This window comes from Carlito syrichta, unplaced genomic scaffold (assembly GCF_000164805.1).
Source record: "Carlito syrichta isolate Samal-C Ts95f unplaced genomic scaffold, Tarsius_syrichta-2.0.1 Scaffold148020, whole genome shotgun sequence".
Classification (NCBI taxonomy): domain Eukaryota; kingdom Metazoa; phylum Chordata; class Mammalia; order Primates; family Tarsiidae; genus Carlito; species Carlito syrichta.
Genome location: NW_007092116.1, coordinates 80,077 through 106,430, shown reverse-complemented (window position 1 = coordinate 106,430; position 26,354 = coordinate 80,077). Strand labels below are relative to the sequence as shown.

The 26,354-nt window shown below is 41.9% G+C and overlaps 1 protein-coding gene across 1 annotated transcript in view; it reads right to left on the bottom strand.

The window, feature by feature from the left end:
* Nucleotides 1-26,354, bottom strand: part of RPTOR (regulatory associated protein of MTOR complex 1) — a 173,668-nt gene that overhangs the window by 81,082 nt on the left and 66,232 nt on the right. The window contains exons 7-10 of the mRNA XM_008050496.2: nucleotides 25,822-25,905; nucleotides 23,781-23,891; nucleotides 3,548-3,622; nucleotides 89-154 (exon numbers count right to left, since the gene is read on the bottom strand). Coding sequence (XP_008048687.1) covers nucleotides 89-154; nucleotides 3,548-3,622; nucleotides 23,781-23,891; nucleotides 25,822-25,905 — 336 coding nt within the window. The remainder of the gene's footprint in view (nucleotides 1-88; nucleotides 155-3,547; nucleotides 3,623-23,780; nucleotides 23,892-25,821; nucleotides 25,906-26,354) is intronic.

Below are 26,354 nucleotides of genomic sequence, written 5' to 3'. Positions count from 1 at the left end.
TTCTGGTAAGCCATGCTCTTCTGCAATGCCAGGGAAGGACTCTAGGGGCTGGGGGCGGGGTGGTGAGGGGGGTGGCTGGGATGCTTACCTGCCCTGTGTTGTAGCTGTTGACGATCACGGCGAGAATAAAAGCTGTCATGGTCCTGTGTTCAGCCTGGAAAACAAAAAGCAGCCTTGGTTTTGTATTTCCCCCGTGGTGGAAACTCATCATTCCCAAAGCACAGCAATGTTATCCTTTCAGAACCTTTATGATGAGCTTGATGCATAATCAGAGTAATGAGAGGAGCTTTATTGTTGAATTTTGATTGGACTCTACAAAAGAAAATAGCCTTTTTACAAAGGTCTGACAGCGCTGGGCTTGCCTCTCTGAGTGAACAGACTATCCCTTGGAAGAATTAATACTGCAGGCCAGGCACAGATCTGGTACCATTTCCCCCCATCATAAGGCTGTCATGTTAATCAAGATGAAGCCCCTGACCACATATCCCCTCATCTTTGCCCAATTCTATTTAAGCATCCTGTTCTCTAGTCAAGCACTTGGTAGTAAAATGAATGAAGATGGTGTTCTGCTTCCCTTCCCCGCCCCCTCTGCCCTTTTATTAGATTGATCAATTTTCATTCTTTCCTTTCCTCCGTGCCTCTGCTGAGTTGGAAATCAGTCTATTTTTACCTTTTTAATGGTGTCTTACATGCTTTACATGCATGTTGAACAGTCTAATTTGTTCTATATTATACTTGGATAATGCAAGACTCAGGATGGTTTAATTCCTACATTTCTCCTCAGGTTTAACTCCTCAAGTTAGTGATTTTTAGTATTATTTATTTTTATAATCAAAGCTTATTTAGAGACGCCAACACATTTGCCAATTTCTTTGTTTTTTGCTTTTTTCTATATCTTACTTTTCCTCTGGGATCAACTTCCTCCTCTCTGACAATCTTCACAGCTATCTTCTGCAGGATTCGGAAAGTGGCAAATGTTGGTCTTTGTCTGAAAACGTACTTACTTCATCCTCATTTCTGAATGTATGTAGACTTCCAGGCCCACAACCATGTTCCCTCAGCACTCTGAAGGATTCCAGCATCTCCTGTTGTCTGTTGTTGCTGATGAAAAGTCCACTGTCTGAGTATTTGTTATTTACCCCTTTTTAAATAATCTTTCAGTTTGTTCTGGTTGCTTTTAAGGTTTTTCTTTATGTCTTTGATATTTGCTGCTTTCATTGTAGTATGTCATTGTGTTCATTTTTTAAAATTTAGCCTTTTCTTGGGATTCATTATGCTTTTTAAGTCTACAAACCAATTTCTTTCTTCAAATCTGGAAAATTCTCGGCCACTATCTGATCAAATACTGCTTCTCCTCTACTTTCTCTATTCTCTCATTCTGGAACTACATTAGCTACATAGTAACCTTTCTCAGCCATGTCTTGAACCTCTTTCATATCTTCTCTCTTCATTCTTTATGTCACAAAATTGCTCCAGGCAAGTTCTTCACTAATTCTCTTAGCTGTGCCTGTTCTGCCATCTAATTCATCTATAGAGTTTTCAATGACAGTGACCTGTCTCTTCATTACACATTCTATTTTTTCCCCCACATCTATTTATTTTAAAAAATCTATCACTTGTTGAGGATGAGTAAGAAGCACAGAATTTAATATTTTCTTATAACGGGGCACAGAAGCATTTCTGAAGAAACACAATGGTTTATTGTTTACCTAATTAAACCAAGTTATTTTTATTCAATCACCCAGGCTGGAGTGCAGTGGCATGCTCATGGCCACCCCAGTATCGACTTGCTGGGCTCTGGTGATCCGTCTGCCTCAGCCTTCCAAGTAGCCAGAACTACAGACGTGCACTACCACACCAAGCTAATTTTTTATTTATTGTAGAGACGAGGTCTTGCCAAGTTGCCTGGGCTGGTCTCGAACCTTTGGGCTCAGGCAATCCACTGGCCTCGGCCTCCTAGAGTGCTGGGATTACAGGCTGAGCCACTGAGCCCGGCCTTCTTTTTCCTTTCTACCCAGACATGGAGGAGTGGTGAGCTTCTTGGAAGTAGGGGGCAGTTCTGCTGGTCCTTGTTCAATGAGGGACAGTGCCTTCTGACAGAGAGGCCTGAGTGGGGCTGTCCTGTCAGCATGGAAACCCTTGGGGTCGCCATAAGGGTCACATTTGCTGCCTGCCAGGGCTCTCCTCTCTCAGTCTTAGGGGTTTAAGGATCAACTTTCATTCTTTCAAACCTGGCTGTGTCCTCAAAACTTCAGTGTGCTGGGTGTTGAGCTGGGGACTGCACGTCAGCCTAGCTTATCACTGTGCTCAAGCCGCCATTTGAGTGCTTGCTCACTTTCTTGTGTTTGATTTGTATTCTTACCCTGAAGAACAGGGAAGTGATGATTTCCAAAAGCCACATAAAGTATAAACTGCAACTGCCTATGATGAAGATCAAATACAACACGTAAAAGTGCACAAGTACTATTTATCTGTTATATAACAGTCCTGTTTATAATGTTTCCTGGGTTTTTTTTCTTTGAGTTGGAGTTTCACTCTCGCCCAGGCTGGAGTGCAGTGGCATGCTCACAGCCAACAGCCAATGCAGCCTGGACCTGCTAAGCTCAGGTGATCCTTCCGCCTCAGTCTTCCAAGTAGCTGGAACCACAGATATATGCCAACCAAGCACATCTATCTATCTATCTATCTATCTTAGAGATGAGATCCAGCCATGCTGCCCTGGCTTGTCTCAAACTCCTGGGCTCAGGTAATCCTCTCGCCTCTTCCTCCTAAAATGCTGGGTTTTTTACATCATTTAGTTTAGAAAACCAACTAGTGGGTGAAATAACATGTAAATGCTCCCTTATACAACCAAAGCCACCTAAGAGCTGATATACTTAATTGAATATTTATTAAGTTATAGTAAATAATTATTTGGGATATATAGTTTGTTCTCATTACTATGTGGGGAGCTAGAGGTAGGAAATAAAAAATTAATTATATATAACATTTATAGAATGTTACTGTATACTCGATTCATGGATTACTAATTTCTAAGCAATTTAATTCAATAAAATATATTTAGGATTTAAAATTTCAACTTCTTCTTTCCTTCTTCCTTTCATCCTTCCCTTCTTTCCTGAAACAGGGCACGTCAATATCTTGTCATGTTCTGAGGCCTTCACAGGCATCTAAACAACCATATTATGAGTAAGTATGGTACTTACTCATTAATTCAGTGGACAGATGCTAGGAAGAGTAGATTTTCCTGTGTTGCAAAGAAGCGCCAGTGAAAACAGACTATTGAAAACCAAACCAACCTGTGTGTCCGGGTTAGCTGTAACTCCTATTTAGAAACAGAAATGAAACAACGGCTGCACTAACATGGTACTAAGCAAAGAGCCCTGTCTAAAGGGAAGCAGTCGCTGAGTGCATGGATGAGGCCCCCGCACGGCCTGGCCTTGTGCCCCCCACCATGACCCTCTTTCCTCACAGCAGCGTAACATGTGAGGAGAGGCAAATGACACATCTCGAGACTGTTGGAGAGACAGCAATGCTCAGTCCTTACTGGCATGTAAGGGTCCGCCAAGACTGAAAGGAAGTATTTGTGGCCGTTGTCCTTCACGAGGTCAGCTTGGCATGACTGGAGAGAAAAAAAGAGACACAAGGAGAGGCCATGAGTGTAGTGAGCTGAGGGAGTTTCTTGTGCTTCTTGTGATGTCTGAACAAATGAATGGGCAATGTATTTTTTTATGCCTTAGTTATTTTTTCCTCTCAAGTCCAATTTTCACTGAAAAATAGCTAGAGTTGTTGCTTGCAGACATACTTTCCTTGGTTAAGAGATCTTACGTATTGGGATCTTATGTACTTTCAGTAGTGAAGCAGCTCCAAGACACTCTGAAAATACTGTCTGGCTATCTGACGGTGGACCACCCTGGCTGCTGGCTCTGGAGGGCGGCGCTTGCCCTGTAGCCCCTGTCCATGTCCTCCCTCCACTTTCATGGGCCCATGCTCCCTCCCTCAGCCTTCCACACTGGAATGCATCCAGCACCCACAACTAGCCCTGTTTCTGTAGACTCGCCCCCTGCTGAAGCTTTTCTTGGGTCTTTGCTTAGACTTACAAAATACTGGAAAAAAAAAATCTGTGCAAATACAGTAATTACCAATTATCCATGTTATACAGTTATGTTGTAGCAGCTGCTTCCTAGAGGTCCTCAGTCCACCGGAGCAGCTCTAAGGTAGGAGGCTTAACTTTAAGTGCTAAAGAAGCTATCAGGTATATAATTCTTTCCAGTTCTTCCCATCATCCTGTACCTGTACACATTTCCATCTATGTAGCCATTGCTCATGACACATTTTTGAGGACCTACTATATGCTGAGCACTAGGACTTTGTGCCCACCCTCAATTCCTAGAGGAACAGTTACCGTACATAGTAACAGTGGCATGGGCTGGCTACCAGAGAGAAACCACAGGGTGTCTGGGGAACTAGGGGAAAGAAGGGAGGGGCTGTGAGCTTTCTGGAGGAGACATCTAAGCTGAGGACCAGGCAGAATTACTCAGGGAAGGAAGAGATGATGGAGGAGAGCAGCACCAGAGGGAAGAGACTCTGTTCTGCTAAGAGATGGCAGGTCCAGTCCTGGCATGTGAGGTGGGAGGAGAAAAGGATGGGGAATGTAGGAGGCAGAGTGCACAGGGCCAGGAGGTATGAAGAGCTGCAGCTGGTGAGGGATAGAGCAAGTGGGCCACAGGTCAGACAGCACATGCTGGCAGCTGCAGCAGGGGCTAAGCAGACAAGCCAGGGGGCCAGCTAGAGGCTGTAAGCAGCAAGGACAGAAGCACAGGGACAATCCCAGAGACATGAGAATCTAAGCAGGATCCCCACTAAGGAGGTGGGACGCCGTTTTCATTGTGCCCGATGGGGGCACACTGTATTCCAGGTATCTAGGAGATATATGACAGAGTAACTCAGAAAGAGGGTACATATGAAGCCTATCAGAGTGGACTTCATGAAGTGATCGGAAGTCATATACATATCAGGTGGCAACTGAAGGCACAAGGGTGAGGGGAGCTCTGAGGCATGGAGGGAAAGACTGAGGCTGGGGATGGAGCCTGAGAGGCAGAGGGGAGACAGTCCCTTAAGAAAGGAGCTGCCAAGTGGTCTCATGGGAGTCCTGGATGAGATGGGCCTGGCTCTGAGGTTGGCTGATTTGGGGGCATTTCTGTAAGTTCTGGTTCTTCAAGGGAAGTAAACGATTATGCCTTAGACATTCAGGGGTTGAGGATATTATCTTGGGATGTTTCAGGCCCACAGGACTGAGGAAAGAAAGGAAAGGGGGCAGAATTTGAAATGAAACCAAGTTTCAAGTCCAGGTTCCCCTCTTGCTAGCTGGGGACCCCAGTAAAGTTTTAAAAATCTGTGCTCAAGTCATAAAACCAAAGATTAAACAACATATGTGACGGCGATTTGAAAATTGTAGTATGACATATAAATTGTGTAGGGTCATAACGGATCAATACCTAGAAAAACTAACAATTTAGGACAGCGCATCTGCAGAGAGTGAGATGGTGCATTCCACCAGCTCCCAGTAAGCTCTGCTCCAGAGGACAAAGGCCATCAGAGAATGGAGGATGGGGATTTTAAGAAGCGAATTTCTGGAATCAGAGAGAAATTATGCACACAGCACAACATGCTCTCAGTTCCCCAGTGGCCCTACTCCCCAACCAGAGCCCCTTTCTCACAAAGGCAGGAGTGGTCTGCTGATGGAATCAATGCAGATGGAGTCACTGCAGCTCAGAAGCCCCCAGTACCCCTGTCCATTTCTCAGAGGTACTCTTATAATTAGGTGTTTTTCCTCACATCAATAAACTGATGAGGAGGGTTCCTGCACACAGCTCTGTTGAAATGGGAATTCAGTGAGATGGAGAGTGGGTGGTCAGGAGGCCATGGGCACAAGCTGCAGGTTACCAACCTGGGTAGGGGAGGCCAGTTAAGCACACGATTTCCAAGTCACACACTGGAGAGGTTCCTTGCTGTGTTTGAAGGTTTTGACAAATAAACTAAAAAGCATTGACTTGATGTCTTCCCTGAAAAGACCTGGCCCAGAGGGCCAGGAGAGAGCATTGCACCTCTTCCCTCAGCAGCAGTGGGAAGCATCTGGCTCTGAGAAAAAAAGCATCTTTGTTTTTAAACCAGAGGTTTGACAAATCAAATCAAAGCCCACACATTTACGGTGGAACTCCTTAAATGTGTCTCATCAAAGAGTAATACGGTGTCACTAATTCATATCTTACTAATTCTGAATGTGAGGCACATCGGTAAGGGTATTTGAAGACATAACTTGAATATGCCATCCATATCAGAGTCTGGTGGTTATTCTGCGATATGAAAAGATCTGTTTTAGCCCGGCTCGGTGGCTCAGCCTGTAATCCCGCGCTTTGGGAGGCTGAGGTGAGTGGATTGCCTGAGCCCGTGGGTTCGAGACCTGCCTGGGCAACATGGCGAGACCTCATCTCTACAGTAAATTAAAAAAAAATCAGCCGGGTGTGGTAGCGCATGCCTGTAATTCCGGCTACTCAGAAGGCTGAGGTGGAAGGATCGCTGGAACGCAGCAGGTGGAGGCTGCAGTGGCCGGAAGCGGCTACTGCACTCCAGTCTGGGCGACAGAGTGAGACTCCAACTCAAAGAAAAAAAAAAAAAAGAAAAGATCTGTTTTGAGAAGGTTGCTATGCAAGGTAGGAACCACCAATGATGATGCCTTTCATATGTCCACCTTCACTTTCAGTCCCACTTTGTCCCCTGCAGGCAGAAACCTGGAGTTCCTGGCTTTGCCACCTTCTAAGAGGCTGGGGCCGTGCTTTCTTGGCTGCCTGCTCACGCACCCAAATTATGAGCTCACTTAGGTCAAGGCCCTCATTAAATGGAAGAGAAAACAAGATTCTAAACTACAAATGCTCAGAAAAGCAACCAGCAGAAGACATACTTTGCAAAGCACAGGCTTGGTGGAAAAGTACCAGCAGAGACTTGGGGGCTCCAACAAAGGCCAGGTGCTGGTAGCTGCGATCCGCAAAGCAGCCGCTTTCCAAGGGCTTCATCTTGCTGTGTTTGTTTTTCCCCCAGATCAAGGTACCACAATGACATATTAAGGCCAGAGTAAAAAAGAAGGTTCAGGAGAGGGAAAGCATGAATATGAAATGTTTTCTTCTAAGCCAGTTCGCTTTCCCCACCATACACTAAAACCAACTTTGATTCTTTCCTATGTCTCAGGATTTCAGGGATTTATATTTTTTAAATGGGGAAAAGAGAGGTAAGACAAAGAAAAGCAAACAAAAATAAAAAAGATGCAAGCATATATTTTGTTGTTGCACAACTGGCTGTGGTTTGCAAACAGATATAACAAAGGAGCAGAGACCAGGAGGAAGCCTAGCCAAGGCCCTGGCATCTAAGGGCAAATCTGTAAGGCCAGGGCAGGTTTTCTTCCTCTGAATATTCTGGCAGAAGATGCCTTGGGGAGAGACCCTCCCTTCATTCTCCTTAAAACACATTATAAAATTTATTTTATGACGAAAAAGGAATACACGAACTGAACCCAGACCAACAGATCCCAGTGCCTGGTAGATGAGGTTTAACTAAGCAGGACGCTGATGCAAGCTCTGAGAAATGGCACATGAACACATGGTTGCATGGCTTTTATGTGAACATGGAGAAAATAATGGAGATGCAGGACCACGTTTCCTGTCCATTGGGTAAAAGAGTTTATTCTTTGTTAGGAGCAGCAGTGCTAGAAAGGGAAGAAAGTCTCCAAAAGGATAAAACAGCTCTAGAGTGAGCCTTTGGTGGACTATTAACATAGCATTAGGCTGGTACCAGGGAATCCGGTTGAAGACAGGTATAGGACTGTGTTGAGATGTTTATATGCCCAGAGTTTTAACAACGGCAGGTGGCCATTAAACTAGTAGTGCCTGAGAAAATAATACCAAAGCAGGGATTTCTGTTTACTGGTCACAAGAGTTCACTGTTGTTTATGAATTCAGCAGAACATTCATCGGGCAGATAAAGACACAATGGTCTCCTCGTGCCTTGAACCCTGGGCACGACTTGTTTCCCACTTGTCAAGTGAGGCGAGTCATCAAAATATACACGTTTTCTCATTCCCAAAATGGTTAATTACCCTAACTATTACAAAGATCTTTAGTCAGTCTCATATCAGGTGTTCCTGAGTCTACAGTGAGCCTGAATGTTGTAACCATATCGGTATGAAAATCACCAGCATGCAGGAATGCCTTTGTGCTCTCAGTTGACTTTTCTGGATATGTCTTAAAATTTGTAGATATTCAAGGATCAAAAATAAAGTACTCTAGAAAGGTATAGACTGAGATGTTCCCTGCCACTACATCAATCATTATTCCACTCTCCTGTCCCTGCCCAGGGAACCTCAGCTCTGCTTGGAGCTGACTTCGGTCTAGGCTCAGGAACAGCCTCCACCCAGAAGTCACCTTCTGGCTACACTAGAACTCATCTGAGTTTCCTAGAACTCATTGAATTGTTTGTGTTATTTTTGTAGTACAGATCTAATGCTGCCTCAGCCAGGCTCTGAAACTGGCCCTGTGGGCCACACTGAATCATGTTAAACAAGGTCCTCCACCACCTGGCAAAATGCGAGATTTTTCACAGAATAATGCCAATAATCCTGTGGTGTGACAAATAGTAGTGACCAATAAATATTCCTGAGTAGAGAAATTCCTCTTACCCCTTCTCCTCACTTCCTTGGAGCTCTGGGCGTACTGAGTTTGTCTCTGCTGTTAGCCACCTACATGCTTTTGGGACTTCTGAGGGCTCCTCTTACCTGCAGGGCCTTCTCTCCTCCCCGCCCAGGGGCATCTGAGTACCCCAGGCCCTGTGTCCAGACACAGGCTCTATGAAGCCTTTCCTAACCAACCCTTCTGCATGAACTTGGATTACACATACTAAGTCGCTGTGTTTGAGTTAGTCATTTATACCCTCTACCTTCCTGGCTCTCTGAGGACAAGGATTTGCATTTTTAGTTTCTACAGTCCCAGGAGGCAGCACAGACTGGTTCAAATGAGCTGCTCAGTCAATGTTTGCTGAATGAATAAATGCACAGTGTTTGTGCTGTGAGAAACATCACAATTCCTAATCATGTATGCCAGTCACACCCAGTAACTGCTTCCAACACGGAAGAGTCAATTCATCTACGGGAGAGTGAAAGAAGGATCGGGCTCCCCATGTTCAGTGTTGCAAACAGCCAAGCCAGGACTCTGTGGCCTGGCCTCTTCCCACCCAGGGAGTAGGCCTCCACCCAGAGCCCTGGGAACCAAGGTCTCTGCAGGTACACAGACCAGCTCAGGGAGTCCTGGACCTACAATGAACAGTCTTGATCTCAGGTCTTCATGTCAAAACTATGGTTGTCCCTTTTGGCAAACGTATAAAGTAAAGAGGAGGAAATATGGAAGTGAGAGACATGGGAATGGGCGACCATGAGTGGCCCTGCATAGGAAGAGGGAGGTCTTTCTGTTTTCATGAGAAACAGGTAGTGTATTCACCGCACACCTATAGCTTGGGCTCCTGCAGGTCTCCTCTGGCGTGGTGTGGGTCCCGACCCCCCTCTCCCTCAAATCTAGCAGGCTGAGCTGAGATTCGATTCGATTCCATACAGCTTGACAATCAGTTATGGGGCCTGCAGTTGCCACACAGAGACAGCTTCTGTGGGTTGCCCTCGGCATGGGCAGAGGTGCCATCTCCCTTCACCAGCACTCTGCTGTGCTCCTCCATCTTGCAAAGGATGAACCATCACCCCTGCCAGTGCCCAGTTCAATGGCTTGGCAGGGGTGGGTGGTCACTCGCCTCCTTCTGATGTTCATTTCATTCTTGGCAACCTAGGGGCAGCCGGAAAAACTGCTTCCCTTCTGTGAGACACCTCCGGTTCCCCAGGGGGACACAGACAGACATTGCTGCAGCCTGGCCTATCACTAGGGTGCATGTCTGCCCAGACCTGGTTTCTTCCTTGGCAGGTGGTCCCCGAGGCCTGACCCAGTGCTGGGGTAGGTGGTCTGGTTCATGGGACCTGGCTTCTATGGGGAAAGACTGGGCCTCTGCTTTCTTGGTCCACTGTTCTCCAGGGAAGACATGAGGGAGCATTTGAGTCTGCTCCACAGAGTAAAACCCATTCTGGGGGCTTCTGGAAAGCAGCCACCACATTTAACTAGGATGGTGGCTAAAAGGAGGGCATTGCATGGCAGTGCTATATTCCCAAACAATGAACATATCCTCTCAAATCCACTTCAACAGCACGTCTTTGCTGATGGCCAGTTCTGTGTAAGATGTAGGTCTTTGCAAGCATGTGTTTCCTAACACTGTAATTTTGTTGATTTTCTGCATATTACAACTATGGATTAGAAAGTAAATGGACCATCAAGACAATTAAGCTATTTATGTTTAATGAGGGGCAACAAGGACAGGTAGCATTATCCAGGCCCTAGGAGCCACCAGGCTCTGGCACAAGCACGTTTCTGAGTGCTGCTCAACAGTCTGTAACCAGCAAAGTCCCTATAGGAAGGGTGGAAATTCTTTCTATTCTGTTCACTTATAGTTGGTTGGAAGATGGTATAGCAGGAAGGTGAGTTCACTAATAGGCAAACTGAAAGAGGAATACTAAAAATACCAGAAATGCAAAAACAAAACACAAGATAAAACAACGCTAAGACTAAACCTAATAAAATAAGCCTAAATAAATAATGAAAGGAAATTAAAATAGTTATATTTAGACCCTAAAAAGATAATGAGCTGCATGAAGGAAGACACAGACATAAAGCAGTTCATGTAATAAGAAATCCCAGAATGTCCCAGTGACTTCCTTCCAAAGAGCACAATGTAGAAGGAGTGGGGACAACAGTGACTTCATGGTGGAGAGGGTTGACCAGCTCTACCTCAGCCAGGTGATCCAGGCCAGCATCACCGGTGATCCGCCATGCTGACAGCACAAGTCCTTGATATGGGCTAAGAACATACTCCACCTCTGTGATCTTTCTCCCAAAACCCAATGAACCCAACCTAATCATGAGAAAAAACCCAACCATCCCACCAAGGGCCTGTCTAAAAAAATCCCTGACCAGTGTGCCTCAGAACTGCCAAGGTCATCAACAAGGAAAGCCTGAGAAACTGTCAGAGTCAAGAGAAGCCTAGGGAGACATGAATACTCAATGTCACGTGGCATCCTGGAACAGAAGAAGGACATTATGCAAAAAACAAAAAAAACCAAACCAAACCAAAAAATCTGATTCAAGTATGGACTGTAGTTAAGAATATTGATTGGAACAAATGTACCATACTAATGTAAGATGTCAGTGATAGGGAAAACTGGGTGTGGTGTGTTTGGGACCTCCATTTACTGTAAGAGTCTTCTATAAATCTAAAACTGTTCTAAAAATAAAATTTATTAAGATACAAATTATAGGAACAGGAGTTCAGGGCACAAACAAAATCCCAGCACAGGAAGTAATAATGCTTGCCCAGGTCCTACCAAGGCCTGTCCCCCTCAGGCCTTCTACTGTGGGACCATCGAGACCATGCATTCTAGACTGCAAACTCTCTTGTCCATGAGATCAGACTTCATGTCGGGGACATGAGTCATCACTGAATGATAAGGAAAGCTAACCCTGCACATTTTTTCAATTGAGTTTTGTGTGTGTAAGAGGAAGAGGGAGGTGGGGGAAAAAGTAGAAAAACAGGAAGAGGAGAGGCTGTTAATGTCAGAGTAAATAAACTGTGATGAAATTACTTTGCAGAGAAAATAGTAGAAGATATGAGATTGGGAAGGAGAACTCGCACAGATATGAGGGCTACAGAAATAAAATTCTGCTAATTTCTCACCTGCCTTTTACTCATAGAATGGATTGTTTCCTGGTACTACGGCAGCTTGTACACGATAAATCCCCAAATTTGGATTTACTTCATAAATACCATCATAGAGTGTTTTTCCAAATCCATTGACACTGTGCCCTTGGTGTTCTCTGGTGGTACTATAAATACAACTTTATTAACTGTAACTCAGAAGGTCAGCCTGAATGGCATATCAATTCTATCTATGGAAAAACCTCAATTAACTGGAACCTAGCCTATGGGCATCCTTAATTAACTATCTCCCCCTCCTTAATCTTGTTAATTAGTAGATAGACAAATGATAACAACAGCTTTGAGAGTCTTATTAAAAAACCACTACTACTCCCATCCTTGTGGAGTGCGACCAGCAAAGAGTATAGGCTTGGCCACATTTTCTATATTTTCTCTTCTGTGAGTGCTTGTTGCTCCTAATCTCTGATCCCATCGTGTGACCTTAAGGACAAATTTGCTTTTTCCTTCCCCTTTCCCCTGTATTTTGCTAAACTTTTCGAAAGTTGCAGATAGCACGATGTTTTGCTCAGAAATATTCCTAAGGAAAAGGACACTTGCTTTCATAACCAAAAAAACATTATTACGCTCAAGAAATTGAACACTGATAGAGTACTATGACCTGATAACCAGTCCATAGTCAAATTTCTCCTGATTATTCACATAATGTCCTTTATAAGTCTCTGGTTTTTGATCCAGGATTCAATCAAGAGCCACACTTACTTGTTATGTATCATGAGTTTTAATTAAGAACAATTTTACCCAGATTTTGGGGGGAGTATTTTTGAATTAAAAATTTAGATAGGAAGAGTACAGTTCTTTGTAATTCTACAATTAGAATTTTTTAACAGCTTCATAAGAGGCATAAGCAGTTACACTTATTTCAAGTATAGAAATTGGTAATTTTGGACATATGTATATACCTGTGAGCCATCACCACAATTATAGTAATAAATCTAGCTGCTCAGAAGTTTTCTTATCAGGTCCCTTTTTATTCTTTTCCCCATCATCACCTTCCCCCAAGCATGCAAATTAGTTTGCATTTTCTGGAATTTTAAATAAATAGGACCATATAGTATGTGTCTTTCCTTTACTGGTGTCTTTCCTTTACTGGTTTCTTTCACTCAGCATAATTATTTTTAGATCAGTTCATTTTTTTTTAATTGCTGAACAGGATTCCATCGTATAGCTAAATCATAGTTTGCTTATTCATTTACTTGTTAATGTACATTTGGGCTATTTCCAGTTCTTGGTTATTATAAAGCTGCTATGGACATTCATATGCAAATCTTCATGTGGATGTAAGTTTCCATTTCTCTTGGGATATGGAATGTAGCATTGTATGGTTAAGTGTGCACACTAATCTTTATAAGAAACTCTGATATAATTTTAAGTGGCTGTGCACATTTTGCACAGTTTAAGCAGTGTGTCAGAGTTTCAGTTCCTTCACAGCCTCATCAACACTTGACATCATCAGGCTCTTCCTGCATTCTATTAGGTGTGTAATGGTATATAACTGTGTTATAATTTGCATTTTCTAGTGATTAATGATGTTCAGCATCTTTTCATGTGTTTGCCATTCATGTCTCTGGTGAAGTGTCTACTCAAACCTTTGCCCATTTTTCTTTGTTAGCATGTGCTTTTTTTTCATATTGAGTTCTGCGAATTTTTTTAACATATTCTCACTACAAGTTTTAATCAGATAAATGATTTGCAAATATTTTCCCAGTTTTTGCCTCTTCTTTTTACTCTCTTACAATGTCTTCAAAGAATAGGCATTTTCATTTTAATGAGGTTCAGTTCATTCATTTGTTCTTTATGGACTGTGCTTTGGGTGTGGTATGTAAGAAAACTCTGCGTAACCTGAGGATCACAAAGGTTTTCTGTTTTCTTCTAGAAATTTTTATAGTTTTAGGTTTTACACTTAGGTCTATGACCCATTTAAAAAAATTAATTTTAAAGATGTGGGATATAATCTAGGGTTAGGTATACAAATGTTCATTATGCATGTATACTTGTTAATGAGGTATGCCCCCCTCCCCTGGCAGTTTCCTACTACTGCCAATCTCTTTCTTGTAGTATTACAATAATTGTTCAAGGTCCACATTGAGTGAGAACATGTGGTACTCAATTCTTTGTTTCTGCGATAAATGACTTAGTATTATAGACATTAATTATAATTATAGACACTTAGTATTATAATTCTAAGACCGCGAAGTTCATAATTTTGCTATGATCCATTTCGAATGAAGTTTTTTTAGATGGTACAAGGTATGGTTTGCAGTTTATCTTTCTGAATTATGGACGTCCAATTGTCCTAGCACCACATATTAAGAAGACTGTCCTTTCTCCATTGAATTGTCTTTGCATCTTTGTTGAAAATTAGTTGTCAATATATGTGTGGGTCTACTTCTTGACTTTCTTCTGTTCCATTATCTACTTGACCACTTTGATGCTATTTCCAATTTTGAGTACTGTGGATTTATAATAAGTCTTGAAATCAGGTAGTTAGTCCTCCAACTCCGTTCGTTTTCAAAGCTATTTTGGCTATTTTAGGTCCTTTGCATTTCCACATGAGTTCTAGAATTAGGATTAAATGATAATGGAACATCTCTTCATTGATTTAAGTATCCTAATTTTTTTTTGAGTTGGAGTCTAACTCTGTCGCCCATACTGGAGTGTAGTGTTACGCTCATGGCCACCCCAGCATCGACCTGTTGGGCTCTGGCGATTCTTCCGCCTCAGCCATCCAAGTACTTGGAACAACAGGTGTGCACTACCATGTCTGGCTAATTTTTTGATTCCTTGTAGAGACAAGGGCTCACCATGTTGCCCACGTTGGTCTCGAACCCATGGGCTCAGGCAATCCTCCCAAAGTGCTGGGATTATAGGCTTGAGCCACCGCACTTGGCCAGGTATCCTTAATTATCTTAACCATGTTTACAGTGTCAGTGGAAAGATCTTTTATCAGAATGTATCCCTAAGTATTTCATTTTTTATGCCATTTTAAATGTTTCTAATTTTAACTCCAATGTCTAGTTGTTGATTACTAATGTATATGTGTATGCGTGTATATATGTATGCGTGTGTGTGTGTGTGTGTGTGTGTGTATGTATACAAATGGTGCCAAAAAGTATACACATTTTAAGAAAGGAAAAAACTGTATTAAAATGGTAATACCTAATATATACTGATAACAAGAGATGACTACAAGTCATGTTTGACTTCTGCAGTTACAAGAGGTGCTCAAAGTGGTTACCATCAGCATCAGACACTTCTGATTACAGAGAACTAAAAGCAAAACATAGATAACACTGCTTAAAGTGTACATACTCTTTTGGTACTCCTGGTATATTTGTGTGTGTGTGTACACATGTATATGTATATGTGTGTGTACAAATAAATAATTGACTTTTTATTTTGTCAGTGTTTTTTCCTTTCTTAAAATGTATATACTTTTTTGGTATCCTTTGTATACATATATATGTATACACACATACACACTAGTATTCAACAACTAGACATTGGAGTTAAATTAAAAAATTTTAAATGGCATAAAAATGAAATACTTAGGGATAGATTCTGATAAAAGATCTTTCCATTCTGTTGCCCAGGCTGGAGTGCAATGGCATGATCATGGCTCACTGCAGTCTTGACCTCCTGGATTCAGGTGGTCCTTCTGCCTCAGTCTCCTGAGTAACTGAGACTACAGGCATGCACCAACCACCATGCCTGGCTAATTTTTTTTTTGTAGAGATGAGGTATTACTATGATGCCTAGGCTGGTCTTGAACTCATGGGCTCAAGCAATTTTCCCACCTCAGCCTCCCAAAGTGTTGGGATTACAGGCATGAGCCACCACGCCTGGCCCAAAATCAATGTTTTGTATATTGATCTTGTAATCTACAAACTTACTAAACCTATTAGTTCTAGTAGCATTTAAAAAAATAGATCCATATTAGATTTTCTTTCTTTTTTTTTTTGAGTTGGAGTCTCACTCTGTCACCCAGACTGGAGTGCAGTGGCACGCTCTCGGCCACCGTAGCCTCGACCTGCTGGGCTCCGGTGATCCTTCTGCCTTAGCCTTCCAAGTAGCTGGAACTACAGGTGTGTGCTACCATATCCTGCTAATTTTTGATTTATTGTAGAGACGAGGTCTCGCCAAGTTGCCCAGGTGGGTCTTGAACCTGCAGGCTCAGGCAATCCACTCGCCTTGGCCTCCCAAAGTACTGGAATTACAGGCTGAGCCCGGCCTAGATTTTCTAAATAGACAATCATGTTGTTTGAAAATAAAGACAGCTATACTTCTTCCTTTTCAACTTGAATGTCATTTTTTTTCTGTCTTATTTGTACTTCCTTGAACTTCCAGTACAACACTGGAGAGATAGGATGAAACAGATATCCTGGCCTTTCTGTGTTACACCACTATGTATGGTGTTGGGTGTAAAGGTTTTGTAGATGCTATTTTTCTGGTTGAATAAGTTCCCTTCTGTTATTAGTTTGCAGGGAATTTTTTTTTTTTTAAATCAGAAGTGGACTTCAAATTTTGTTAATTACCTTATCTTTTGAGATGGTAATACGATTTTCTTTTTTTTTGTTAATATGGTAAATTACATTGGGATTTTAGTCATTAAACAACTTTAAATTCCTGAAATAAACCACACTAGGTTATGACATATTTTTTCATTTTATATATTATTGAATTTGATTTGTGAAAATTTTGTTTAGAATTTTTGTATCTATGTTCAAGATGGATGTTAATCTGTAGTGTACTCTTGTAATATTTGTTTGGTTTTTTGGTATCAGGGTAATTCTGGCATCATAGAATGATACAGGAGGTACTTATTTGTCATCTAATCTTTCTTCCTTAATGTTTGGTAGAACTTGCCAGTGAAGCCATCTGGACCTGCAATTGTCTTTGTAGGAAAGTTTTGAGCTACTAGCTTAATTTCTTTAATAGATATAGTGCTATTCAGATTATATATCTCTCCCTGAGTAGTTTGTGTAATTCAAGGAATGTGTCTATTTCATCAATGTTATCAAATGCTCCCCATGAAATTGCTCAAGATATTTGCTTCACATCCTTTTAGTATCTCTAGAACCTCTAGTGCTATCACCTCTGTCACTTCTGATACTGGAATTTGTGCCTTCTTTCTTTGTTTCCTTATCAGGCAGGGTAGTTTACCAATTTTATTGATCTGTTTAAAGAACCAGCTTTTGTTTAATAGATTATCTCTAATGCTTCACTGTTTTCTTTTGTATTGATCTCCACTCTGATTTGTATGATCTCCTTTCTCCTATTGCTTTGGGTTTACTCCTCTTTATTTTACTGTTATCTTAAAGTGGAAGCCGAGGTCACCAATTTGAGACTTTCCCTCTTTTTTTTTTTTGAGTTGGAGTCTCATTCTGTCGCCCAGACTGGAGTGCAGTGGCCGCACCCGGCCACCGCAGCCTCGACCTGCTGGGCTGTGGTGATTCTTCCGCCTCAGCCTTCCGAGTAGCCGGAATTACAGGCACGCGCTACCATGCCCTACTGATTTTTTGATTTATTGTAGAGATGAGGTCTCGCTGCCCAGGTGGGTCTCGAACCCGTGGGCTCAGGCAATCCACTTACCTCAGCCTTCCAAGGCATGGGATTACAGGCTGAGCCACCGAGCCCGGCTTAGAAAGTAAATTAAAGAGGGAGAGAAAGAGGAGATTCACCTCCCCAAGGGAGGGGAGGTGGACAAAGCTTTAGAAAACATGGTCTGGCCATAGTTCAAAGAGCACAAGGCCACATCATAGCTTAGCAAGGTAATGGTCCATTATACATATTTATAGTATAGTTTAATATAAATATTTGCCTATATTATAATTTATATAATGTCTATGTTTTAATATTACATATTTATTTATAAATTATTATAATTGAAAATTTAAAAATCATTTATCTAAATGTACATTGTTAAGCTTCCAAGTGTTTAGAGACTTTTCTATTATCTATTATTGATTTTGAGCTTGACTTCATAGTGGCTGTAGAGCACACCCTGTATTTCAGTTCTTTAAATCTGTTGAAGTTTGGTTTTTGGCTAAGGATATAGTCTATCTTGGTACAGGTTCTGTGCATTCTGCAGCTGTTGTGTGGAGCATTCTATAAAAGTCACTTAAGGCCCAGCTGGTAGAGTGTTGTTCAAGTCTTCTCTATTCTTACTGATTTATCTTCCTACTTGTTCTATCAAATATTGAAAAAAGAGTACTGAAATCTCCAAACATAATTATCAATCTACCCATTTCTCCTTGCAGTTCCACCAGTTTTTGTATTATATATTTTGAAACTCTGTTGTTAGGTGAATAGACATTTAAAACTGCTATATTCTCTTGATGAATAAAGCATTATGGAGTGACTTTTTTATCCCTGGTAATATTCTGTTCCCAAACCACTTGGCTTGATGATAGTTTAATAGTGCCACAGCAGCCTTCTTCCACTTAGTGGTAGCATGGTTTATCTTTTCATAGTCTTTTACTTTTAAACTTCTAGTGTCTTTGTGTTGAAAGTGTATTTATTATAGGCAACATAGAGTTTTTTCTTGCTTTTTATCCAATCTGACAACCTCTGGCCTTTCACTGTTGGTACTCAGACTATTTACATCGTGATTACTGATAATGGTTAGATTTTTTTTCTCTATTTGTTGCATCTAGTCTTTGTTTCCTTTTTCCTCTTCCTTCTTTTATATTAGTTGCATATATTTATGATTTTGTTATCTCCTTGCTAGTTAGACAACTCTTTTTTTTAACTTTAGTGGTAGCTTTAGGGTTTATGGACTACATCTTTATCTACATAAAGCTATCTTTAATTCATCTTCAGGTGATATCAGACCACATGAAACAAAGCATCTTACAACAGTACTTACTCATTATCTTTTCTACCAACTTTTTGTTGTTGTTACTATACATTTTGCTTTCACAAATGTTATAAACTCCATAGTACATGGTTTTTGTTTAAACAATTATCTTTTAAAGATATTTAAATAACAAGAAAAAAATGTTCATCCACACAGTATTCATTTTTGGTGCTTTTCACTCCTTTCTGTACAACATTGTTTCCCTCATATTATTTTTCTTCAGCCTAAAGAACTTTAACATTTCTCGTAGTATGGATCTACTGGTGATGAGTTCCTTCATCTTTTGTAAGTCTTTGAAAGTCTTTATTTTGCCTCTATTTGGGAAACATGTTTCACTGAATTCTAGGTTGACAGGATTTTTTTTACTCCTTTAAAAAGGCTGCTCCAAGCCAACAGACACATGAAGAAATGCTCAACCTCATTAATCAGGGAGACGCAAATCAAAACTACACTGAGATACCACCTAACTCCAGTCAGAATGGCAATTATCAATAACTCAAAAAATAACAGCTGCTGGAGAGGGTGTGGTGAAAAGGGAACACTTCTACACTGTTGGTGGGAGTGTAAACTAGTGCAACCTCTGTGGAAAGCAGTGTGGCGATTCCTAAAATCTCTAAACATCAACCTCCCATATGACTCTGCAATCCCCCTACTGGGAATATACCCTGAAGAACTCAAATCACTCTATAAAAAAGATAACTGCACACAAATGTTTATTGCAGCATTGTTCACAATAGCAAGAACCTGGAACCAGCCACGCTGTCCATCAAAAGAGGACTGGATTAAAAAAATGTGGTACATATACACGATGGAATACTATGCAGCCATAAAAAAGAACAAAATCATGAATTTTGCAGCAACCTGGATGGAGCTAGAGTCTATAATACTAAGTGACCTCTCACAGAAACAAAGATCTGAGTATCACATATTCTCACTCATATAGTGGACCTTGATCATCCAATGCACTACTATAAGAAAATGACTGACAGTGTTGGGAAACTATGGGGGGAGGAATGGGACTAATGGTAGTAAACATCTGTCTGGAGACGGGGAGACACCTGTTATCAACAAGGGGGCCTGAATGAAGCATATTTGTATACCTAACCCTTAACTGTACCCCACAATATCAAAATAAAAAATATCGATAAAAAAAAAAAGGCTGCTCCACTGTCTACTTGTTCCTGTTGCTTCTGATAAGAAATCTGCTGTCATTCTTATCTTTGTTCCTTGGTTTCCCCCCTTTTTTTTACTGGCTGCTTTTTGGATTTTAAAACTTATCACTGTTTTTAAGAAAACTGATTATGATGTGTCTTGGTATAGTTTTCTTCATGTTTCTTGTGCTTGGGGTTCAATAACCTTCTTGGATTAAAATTTTTAGCCATTATTTTTTCAAATTTTTTTCTGCCCAGGCAGAAAATTTAGAGACCCCCAAATACCATATGCTACATCACTTGCATTTGTCCCACAACTTAATGGTGCTCTAATTTTTAAAAAAATTTTTTATTTTCTCACCATGCTTCATTTGGATAGTTTCTATTGCTGTTTTCTTCTGCAATGCTTAATCCACAGTTAATCCTATCAAGCATATCTTTCATGTCACATATTATAGTTTTTATCTCTAGAAATGTGACTTGGGACCTTTTTATATCTTCCATGTCTCATCTTTAACTTGTTGAATATGTGGAATAGGCTTCTATTAACTGTCTTAATGTCCCTGCCTGCTAATTCTAACATGCACAACAGTCCTGAGTAGGTTTGGATAGAATGATTTTTTTTCTCCTCCATAGGGATATTTTCCAGATTCTTCACTTGCCTGGTAATTTCTGGTTGGCAGTGCTAAGTATAGAGGAACATGGTATAGGAAGTGATTTTGGAAAAGACCCTCTGGGATCAGATTCCTTGGAGATTATCAGGAGAGAAGGCTTTCCTTATGTGCTCTCATTATCTCCTAGTTCTGCGCCATGCTGTCCATGTCAAACCAGTGTCTCTATAATGTACACTGTCCTCCTCACTCAAATAGCACATGGATTTTTCTTTACCTCATTCCTCTTCCTGAGATCTCTCTCTTTTCTTCTGTCTAGACAAAGCCCATCTTCTTTATTGCCTAGATAATTTCTGTGTACTCCATGAATCCTTTAGGAGCCTCTGGCATAATGGCACATAGTGAGTGCTCAAACAGTGGCTTGGGAGTTAAGAGAGGTCCCAGACTCACCCTTCAGTTGGGCCTGAGCAGGCTCCCATCCTTCTTGAACTCTCAGAATGTGCCACAAGGGCACACTGGCTGGCAGCAGCACAGGAGATGCTGAGAGTACTAAGGGACTGGCCAGACTCGTACTGCACCTCTGAGCAGGCTCTCTGACTTTCATGAGTGTACCCATCTGTGTAATGCAATATGCGCTGCCTATTGTGAACTCAAGAGTCACTGAATGCTACAGGAGGCACACATCAAAGGAGTGGATGGAAGCAGCTACAGAGGACCACCAGCGACACAGCATGGCCAGACATGAGAAGGGGAGGGGTATAGAGGAACAATGCCTCAAAAACACACGGAACTTTCATCTCTGGGATATTATGGCCAGGAAGTCATAATTATGAAAAGGAAGGATGAGGTAAATTAGGATCAATTGCAATCAGAGATATTTCAAAATGTCCCTCAGTGGAATGATTGCTTTTAAATAAACAGGTGCAACAAGCTGGTTAAGAAATTAATTTACAGGATGGTCCACGTGCCTGCAGGCATTTACAAGAACACTGCAGGCAAGGGCATTTCCAGCTGGGCAGTAGGAACAGCTCCTCAAGCAGTATTAAACATATAATTCCTTCAGCATTGTGCACATATTAAACCCAGGGCCCTGAAATTTTCTTTGAGCAGGGTGTAAAATGAAGGTGGACTACAGCATTTGTAATCATGGCTGAGCTCTGCCATCTTGGGACTAGAAATCAGCAGATCCCTGGGAGATAAATGGGACCAAGAGGCAGTTAACAAGATTCCTTATATTGCAGTACAACAATCAGCAGTAAACTCAGTGACAATGTAATGGTAAAGTACACTTAAAAAAGAGATCATCTACTTTCAGAAATAGCCATTCCTAAGACTAAAAATAAAGACAATCTATTTCAGGTACAAAAAGTTACTAAAAATGCTGGTAAGTCGGAGAATCAGTTGGCTTCAACATGTTCATGCAACACTGGCAGGACTGGGGCAGGGCCAGGGGAGCAGACTCAGGTGGCCTTAATCCCAGACCCACTGTTCTGTAGGTGGCTTCTTTTCTGTCCCCACACCCTGGGCTTTGTGTCAAATTAGAATCTCCATTTTGTTCATCCAGGAATCCTTAATTAATAGGCCTTAATCCATGGCCAGCTGCCAAGCAACAGTGTCAATAAATTTCTAAATGTGCCGATACAGATAATAATGAATACTGGAGTAGGAGATAAGCCAAGTTTCAAAATGATTACCTGATCAGAGCCCTTTTGTTTACATAACTTGGCTCTCTAATGAATTTTATGAAGAATAGAATAGAAATCTAAATGTATAGCTTCCTGATCCACAAAACCAAGTTTTCAGTTTAGCAAGGAAAAGCTTTAGTGTAACAGATACAGGCAAGAGAGACATGAGATTTATACATATATTCCCTTAATGATTCTGTTCCACTATAATTTACAAAACAGACTTCCATACCATGGTTCTGATCTCTGTAACTGTGGCTGCAAGCAGACGGCCTGAGTGTCATTGCCATGGTTTTACAGAGAGGCAAATGATGGCAAAGCTAAGTGAAACTGGCTTGCTATGGTAAATGTGATGAAACTCAAATTTAGTTTTTTAATTCTTAAATTCAGTGTTTTGGCCAGTCTTTTAAAGCAGTCATTGTTTACAGAAGTTAGTTATAATGGACAGCAAGGCAAATATTTTGTTGAAACATATGATATTCTGGTCATCATTAGAGAGTATTCGCTGATCAAAGCCAGGTGCAGAGAATACTGGGCCTAGGTTGAACTGAAGTCAAGGTCAGCCTCAGATGAACTGAGAAGAGGGAGGAGGCAGTTTCCAGTATCAGGAAGATCATGAAAATCAGGAATACACTCATGATCTCTCAAGTACTGCAACCATTCAAGGATGTATTAGAGTCCTGATCAGTGATCTTAGACCCCCAAAATAAGTAAGAGATCCAAGAACTGGAAGAGAGATAATAGATTGTTTTTGTCTGCAGACAGTATATGATTTATATGGAAATATTACCTCCAGGTAAACTATTAGAACAAATAAGAATTCAACGAAGTTGCTGTATAAGATCAAGAAACAAAAATTAATAAGGGCCCTATATGTCCACAATAGCCAAACAGAAAATGTAAGGAAAACAGCATTCACAACAGAAGCAAACATGCTGTGATACTTTCCATCAGGAAACTCCCTTGCCATAACCTATGCCTGGACCATGCTGCGACTTAGAGGTGGCCGGCTGGGCCTCAGTGCTGCTGCTCACATGTTCACAGTTGGGGGACAGAAAAGTGACAGTAGGGACAGAAGGCGTTGATGTGGGTTATGGGTGAGGCAGGCCCAAGTTTTGATCAGGATCATTTACTGCCATGGTCAGGACCCAGAGAACGGCCTTATGGTCAGTCAGGGACAGGAAGAGGGACAAAGTGCAGGACACCAAGGGAAGCCCGGGACAAGTCAGCTGATGGCAGAGTGCGGGGCACCAAGGGAAGCCCAGGACAAGTCAGCTGATGGCCACGCATGAGCCAGGGCTGATCACCGAGTAGGGCATTTTACTTAACCCTGGAAGAGAGAAAGGGGCCAGGAGCTCTTGAGAAGGAGGGGAGCTAGGGGAAGGGGAGGGACAGAGGTGCATGGGCCAGCATGGAAGGGACCCAGTCCCACTCTCACCTGCGCTTCCTGTACCCTGTCTGGGCCGAGCACTTGCTATCATGGGGGGTGGGTAAGTCAGGGGTTCAGCCAGGGAAGGGACTGGCTGGTTAGCAGTACCCCTGGAGAGGACAGACAGAGGTGACTCACACTGTCCACGGCGAGGATCTTGGCCCAGATGAAAACGAGAAGTGGCCTCAGCTCTCGGGCTGAGCTCTGGAGCAGTTTCAGCACGTAGGGGAAGATGCCGACAGACAGGGCCTGAAGGGAGAAGGAGCGCATCAGTGTGTGCCATGGCCCCTGCTCCTGCCTGCCAGGGAACAAGGGTGGCGCAGGTGGTGAGGGGTACCACTCTGAGACACAGCTGTGGCTGTTATTTCAGTACATATGGGAAATGTGACAGGAATGCGTGTGCCTTACTTAAAGAGGGCTTCCTCCAGATTTATTCTTCTCTGATTTATTCCCAGAAGTTGCCGGGTATTTCCAGCATGATTTGTCTAAAGAGAGCGGAACTGATCTAGTGGCAGTTCATCAACAAGGCCCTTGCTGCCTCAGTGTCTAGGAGTCATTGCCCTCAGTGGCCTTGCCTGCCCTCGGCAGCAGAGTACTGGGCACCTTCATGAAGGTGCTCATGTAGGCAGCCACATTCGCCTTTCCAGAACATGTTCAGACAGCTTGCTCCAACACTCACACTGCAATTAGGATGAACCTGGAAAGACACCTGCCCCAGTTAAGACAGGGAGGAGCTTCAGTTCTCCCAAGGGTTTGCTAGTGCCAGTTTCTAGCAGTTCGTCATCCTTGGAAGAACTCTCTGCTCAGAGGCAGGGAAGTTAAGACAGAGGAAGGGGACTTGCAGTGTGGAGGACAACAGGGCAGTCCAGCCACTTTCAACAGCCTGTCTTTTTGCTGTCCTTATCTCAAAGTTGCCGGAATTCCAAACACATCCCAAAGGTATCCCCCTCTAATAAATGGGGTCCCCTGCAACCATGAGGAAGAGGTGGTGTAAACCAGGCCAATGTCCAATGGCAAGGCTTGTGTCCTTTCCCTGCTAAAGGCCATGCTTGCTGAGAAATGAGCATTTCATTTCTCTGGTTCAGGTTTGGCATCACCTGAGAGACAAATTTATCTAGCATCTGTTCATATATTAACAAAGTTTCCATTTAGCATAAACTTAATTCTTTAAAGGGTTGAAATTAGTTTTCAAAGATTAGCCTCATAAGTGAAACAGTTTCTAAAATGTTATAAATACATGCTTCCCTTTCTTCTTAAAGAGTATTAACAATCCAATCCAACCTTTTCCATGATAACTAAGTGATACCACCAAACACACCAAATGATCTGAGGGTCACATTTTGAGAACATTTAGTTTATATCTCTAAAAAATAAGGTCTTTTTAATAAAAATATGATCATAATACCTCCTCATCAATTATCATATTACCATACCTAAAAAAATGGAACAATTATTCTTTAATGATATCTGATATACAGCTTATGTAAAATTTCTAATTGTTTCATGAATATTAATTTTTCAAACTTCAATAGAATGAAGTGAGGTCTAGATAGGGCAACTGGCCAATATGCCTCTTGTGTCTCCTTTAATCCGTGCCTTCCCTTTCAATCTCCCTTTTAGTTTCCTTGTGCTTAATTCATTAAAAAAAAAAATATCGCTTCTCAATTCTGTCTCTGCCAATCTTTTCTGTTTTAAATAGCTGTTTCTACTCTTCTGTAGAATGAACGCTCAGAAGATTGTTTTAGAACTGTGTCTGAAATAAGAGGGAAAAGATAGTAAATGAGGATACAGACTCCTCCCGGAAGAAAACTGCCATGCAAAGCTCGGGACGTGGCCAGCTAAAAGGCTCCCTGCTTCTCAGCAGTGGCAGTGGTGGCCGCTTTGCAAAAAGTAGCAAGCTAACAACACTCTCTCCTACAAAGGCTAAGTCTAGCATGCAACAAAAACAGAGGGCAAGACAAAAGCAAAAAGACCAAACACTGGGCAACACTGAAGGCTGCACAGGCACACAGAGTGTGTTCTTCTGAGTGTACAGGATTTACTGCACGTCGCCATGGAGGAAATTCCCCTAGGTCACATAGTTGTGTTTGGTTCTGGATTATAAATTAAGTTCACAGACAATAACAAGGAGTCTACCTCTGCACTCCCCCTTCCTACAGTTAGTGCAGAAGAAACATACCAGGCTGACCGCCCAGGGACCCAGGTCCAAAAATCTTCCCAGCAAGTCCAAGGCTCTCAGCCGGTGCACTTGGCTTAACAGCACCTGGAAAAATAAGAATAAAATTGTATCACTGTAAAACCATCCGACATGCAGCCCTCTGGAAAGCTTCCAAAGAGAGCCACTGGCTTTGGAGGGGTACTGACCACACAGATAAGCTCTGTCCGTTAGTTCAGTCATTCATTTACCTATAGTTGGTGCTCGTTTCTCCACAGGTCATACTTTTAGATAGGTTAAGAAAACACTTTTATTCCTTCATTACACAGATGAAATATGCTGCTCACTGTAGAAAGCATTACAACATACACTTTTTAATTGCATTAAAAAAAAGTAACTCACAGGTGACATTTTGGTATATGAACTTCCAGTGTTCTCTATGTACACACTTCCTTTATTTAGTCTAAATTACATAATGTATTATCATATTTCAACTACTTTTTTTTTTCAGTTGGAGTCTCACTCTGTCACCCAGACTGGAGTGCAGTGGCCGCTCC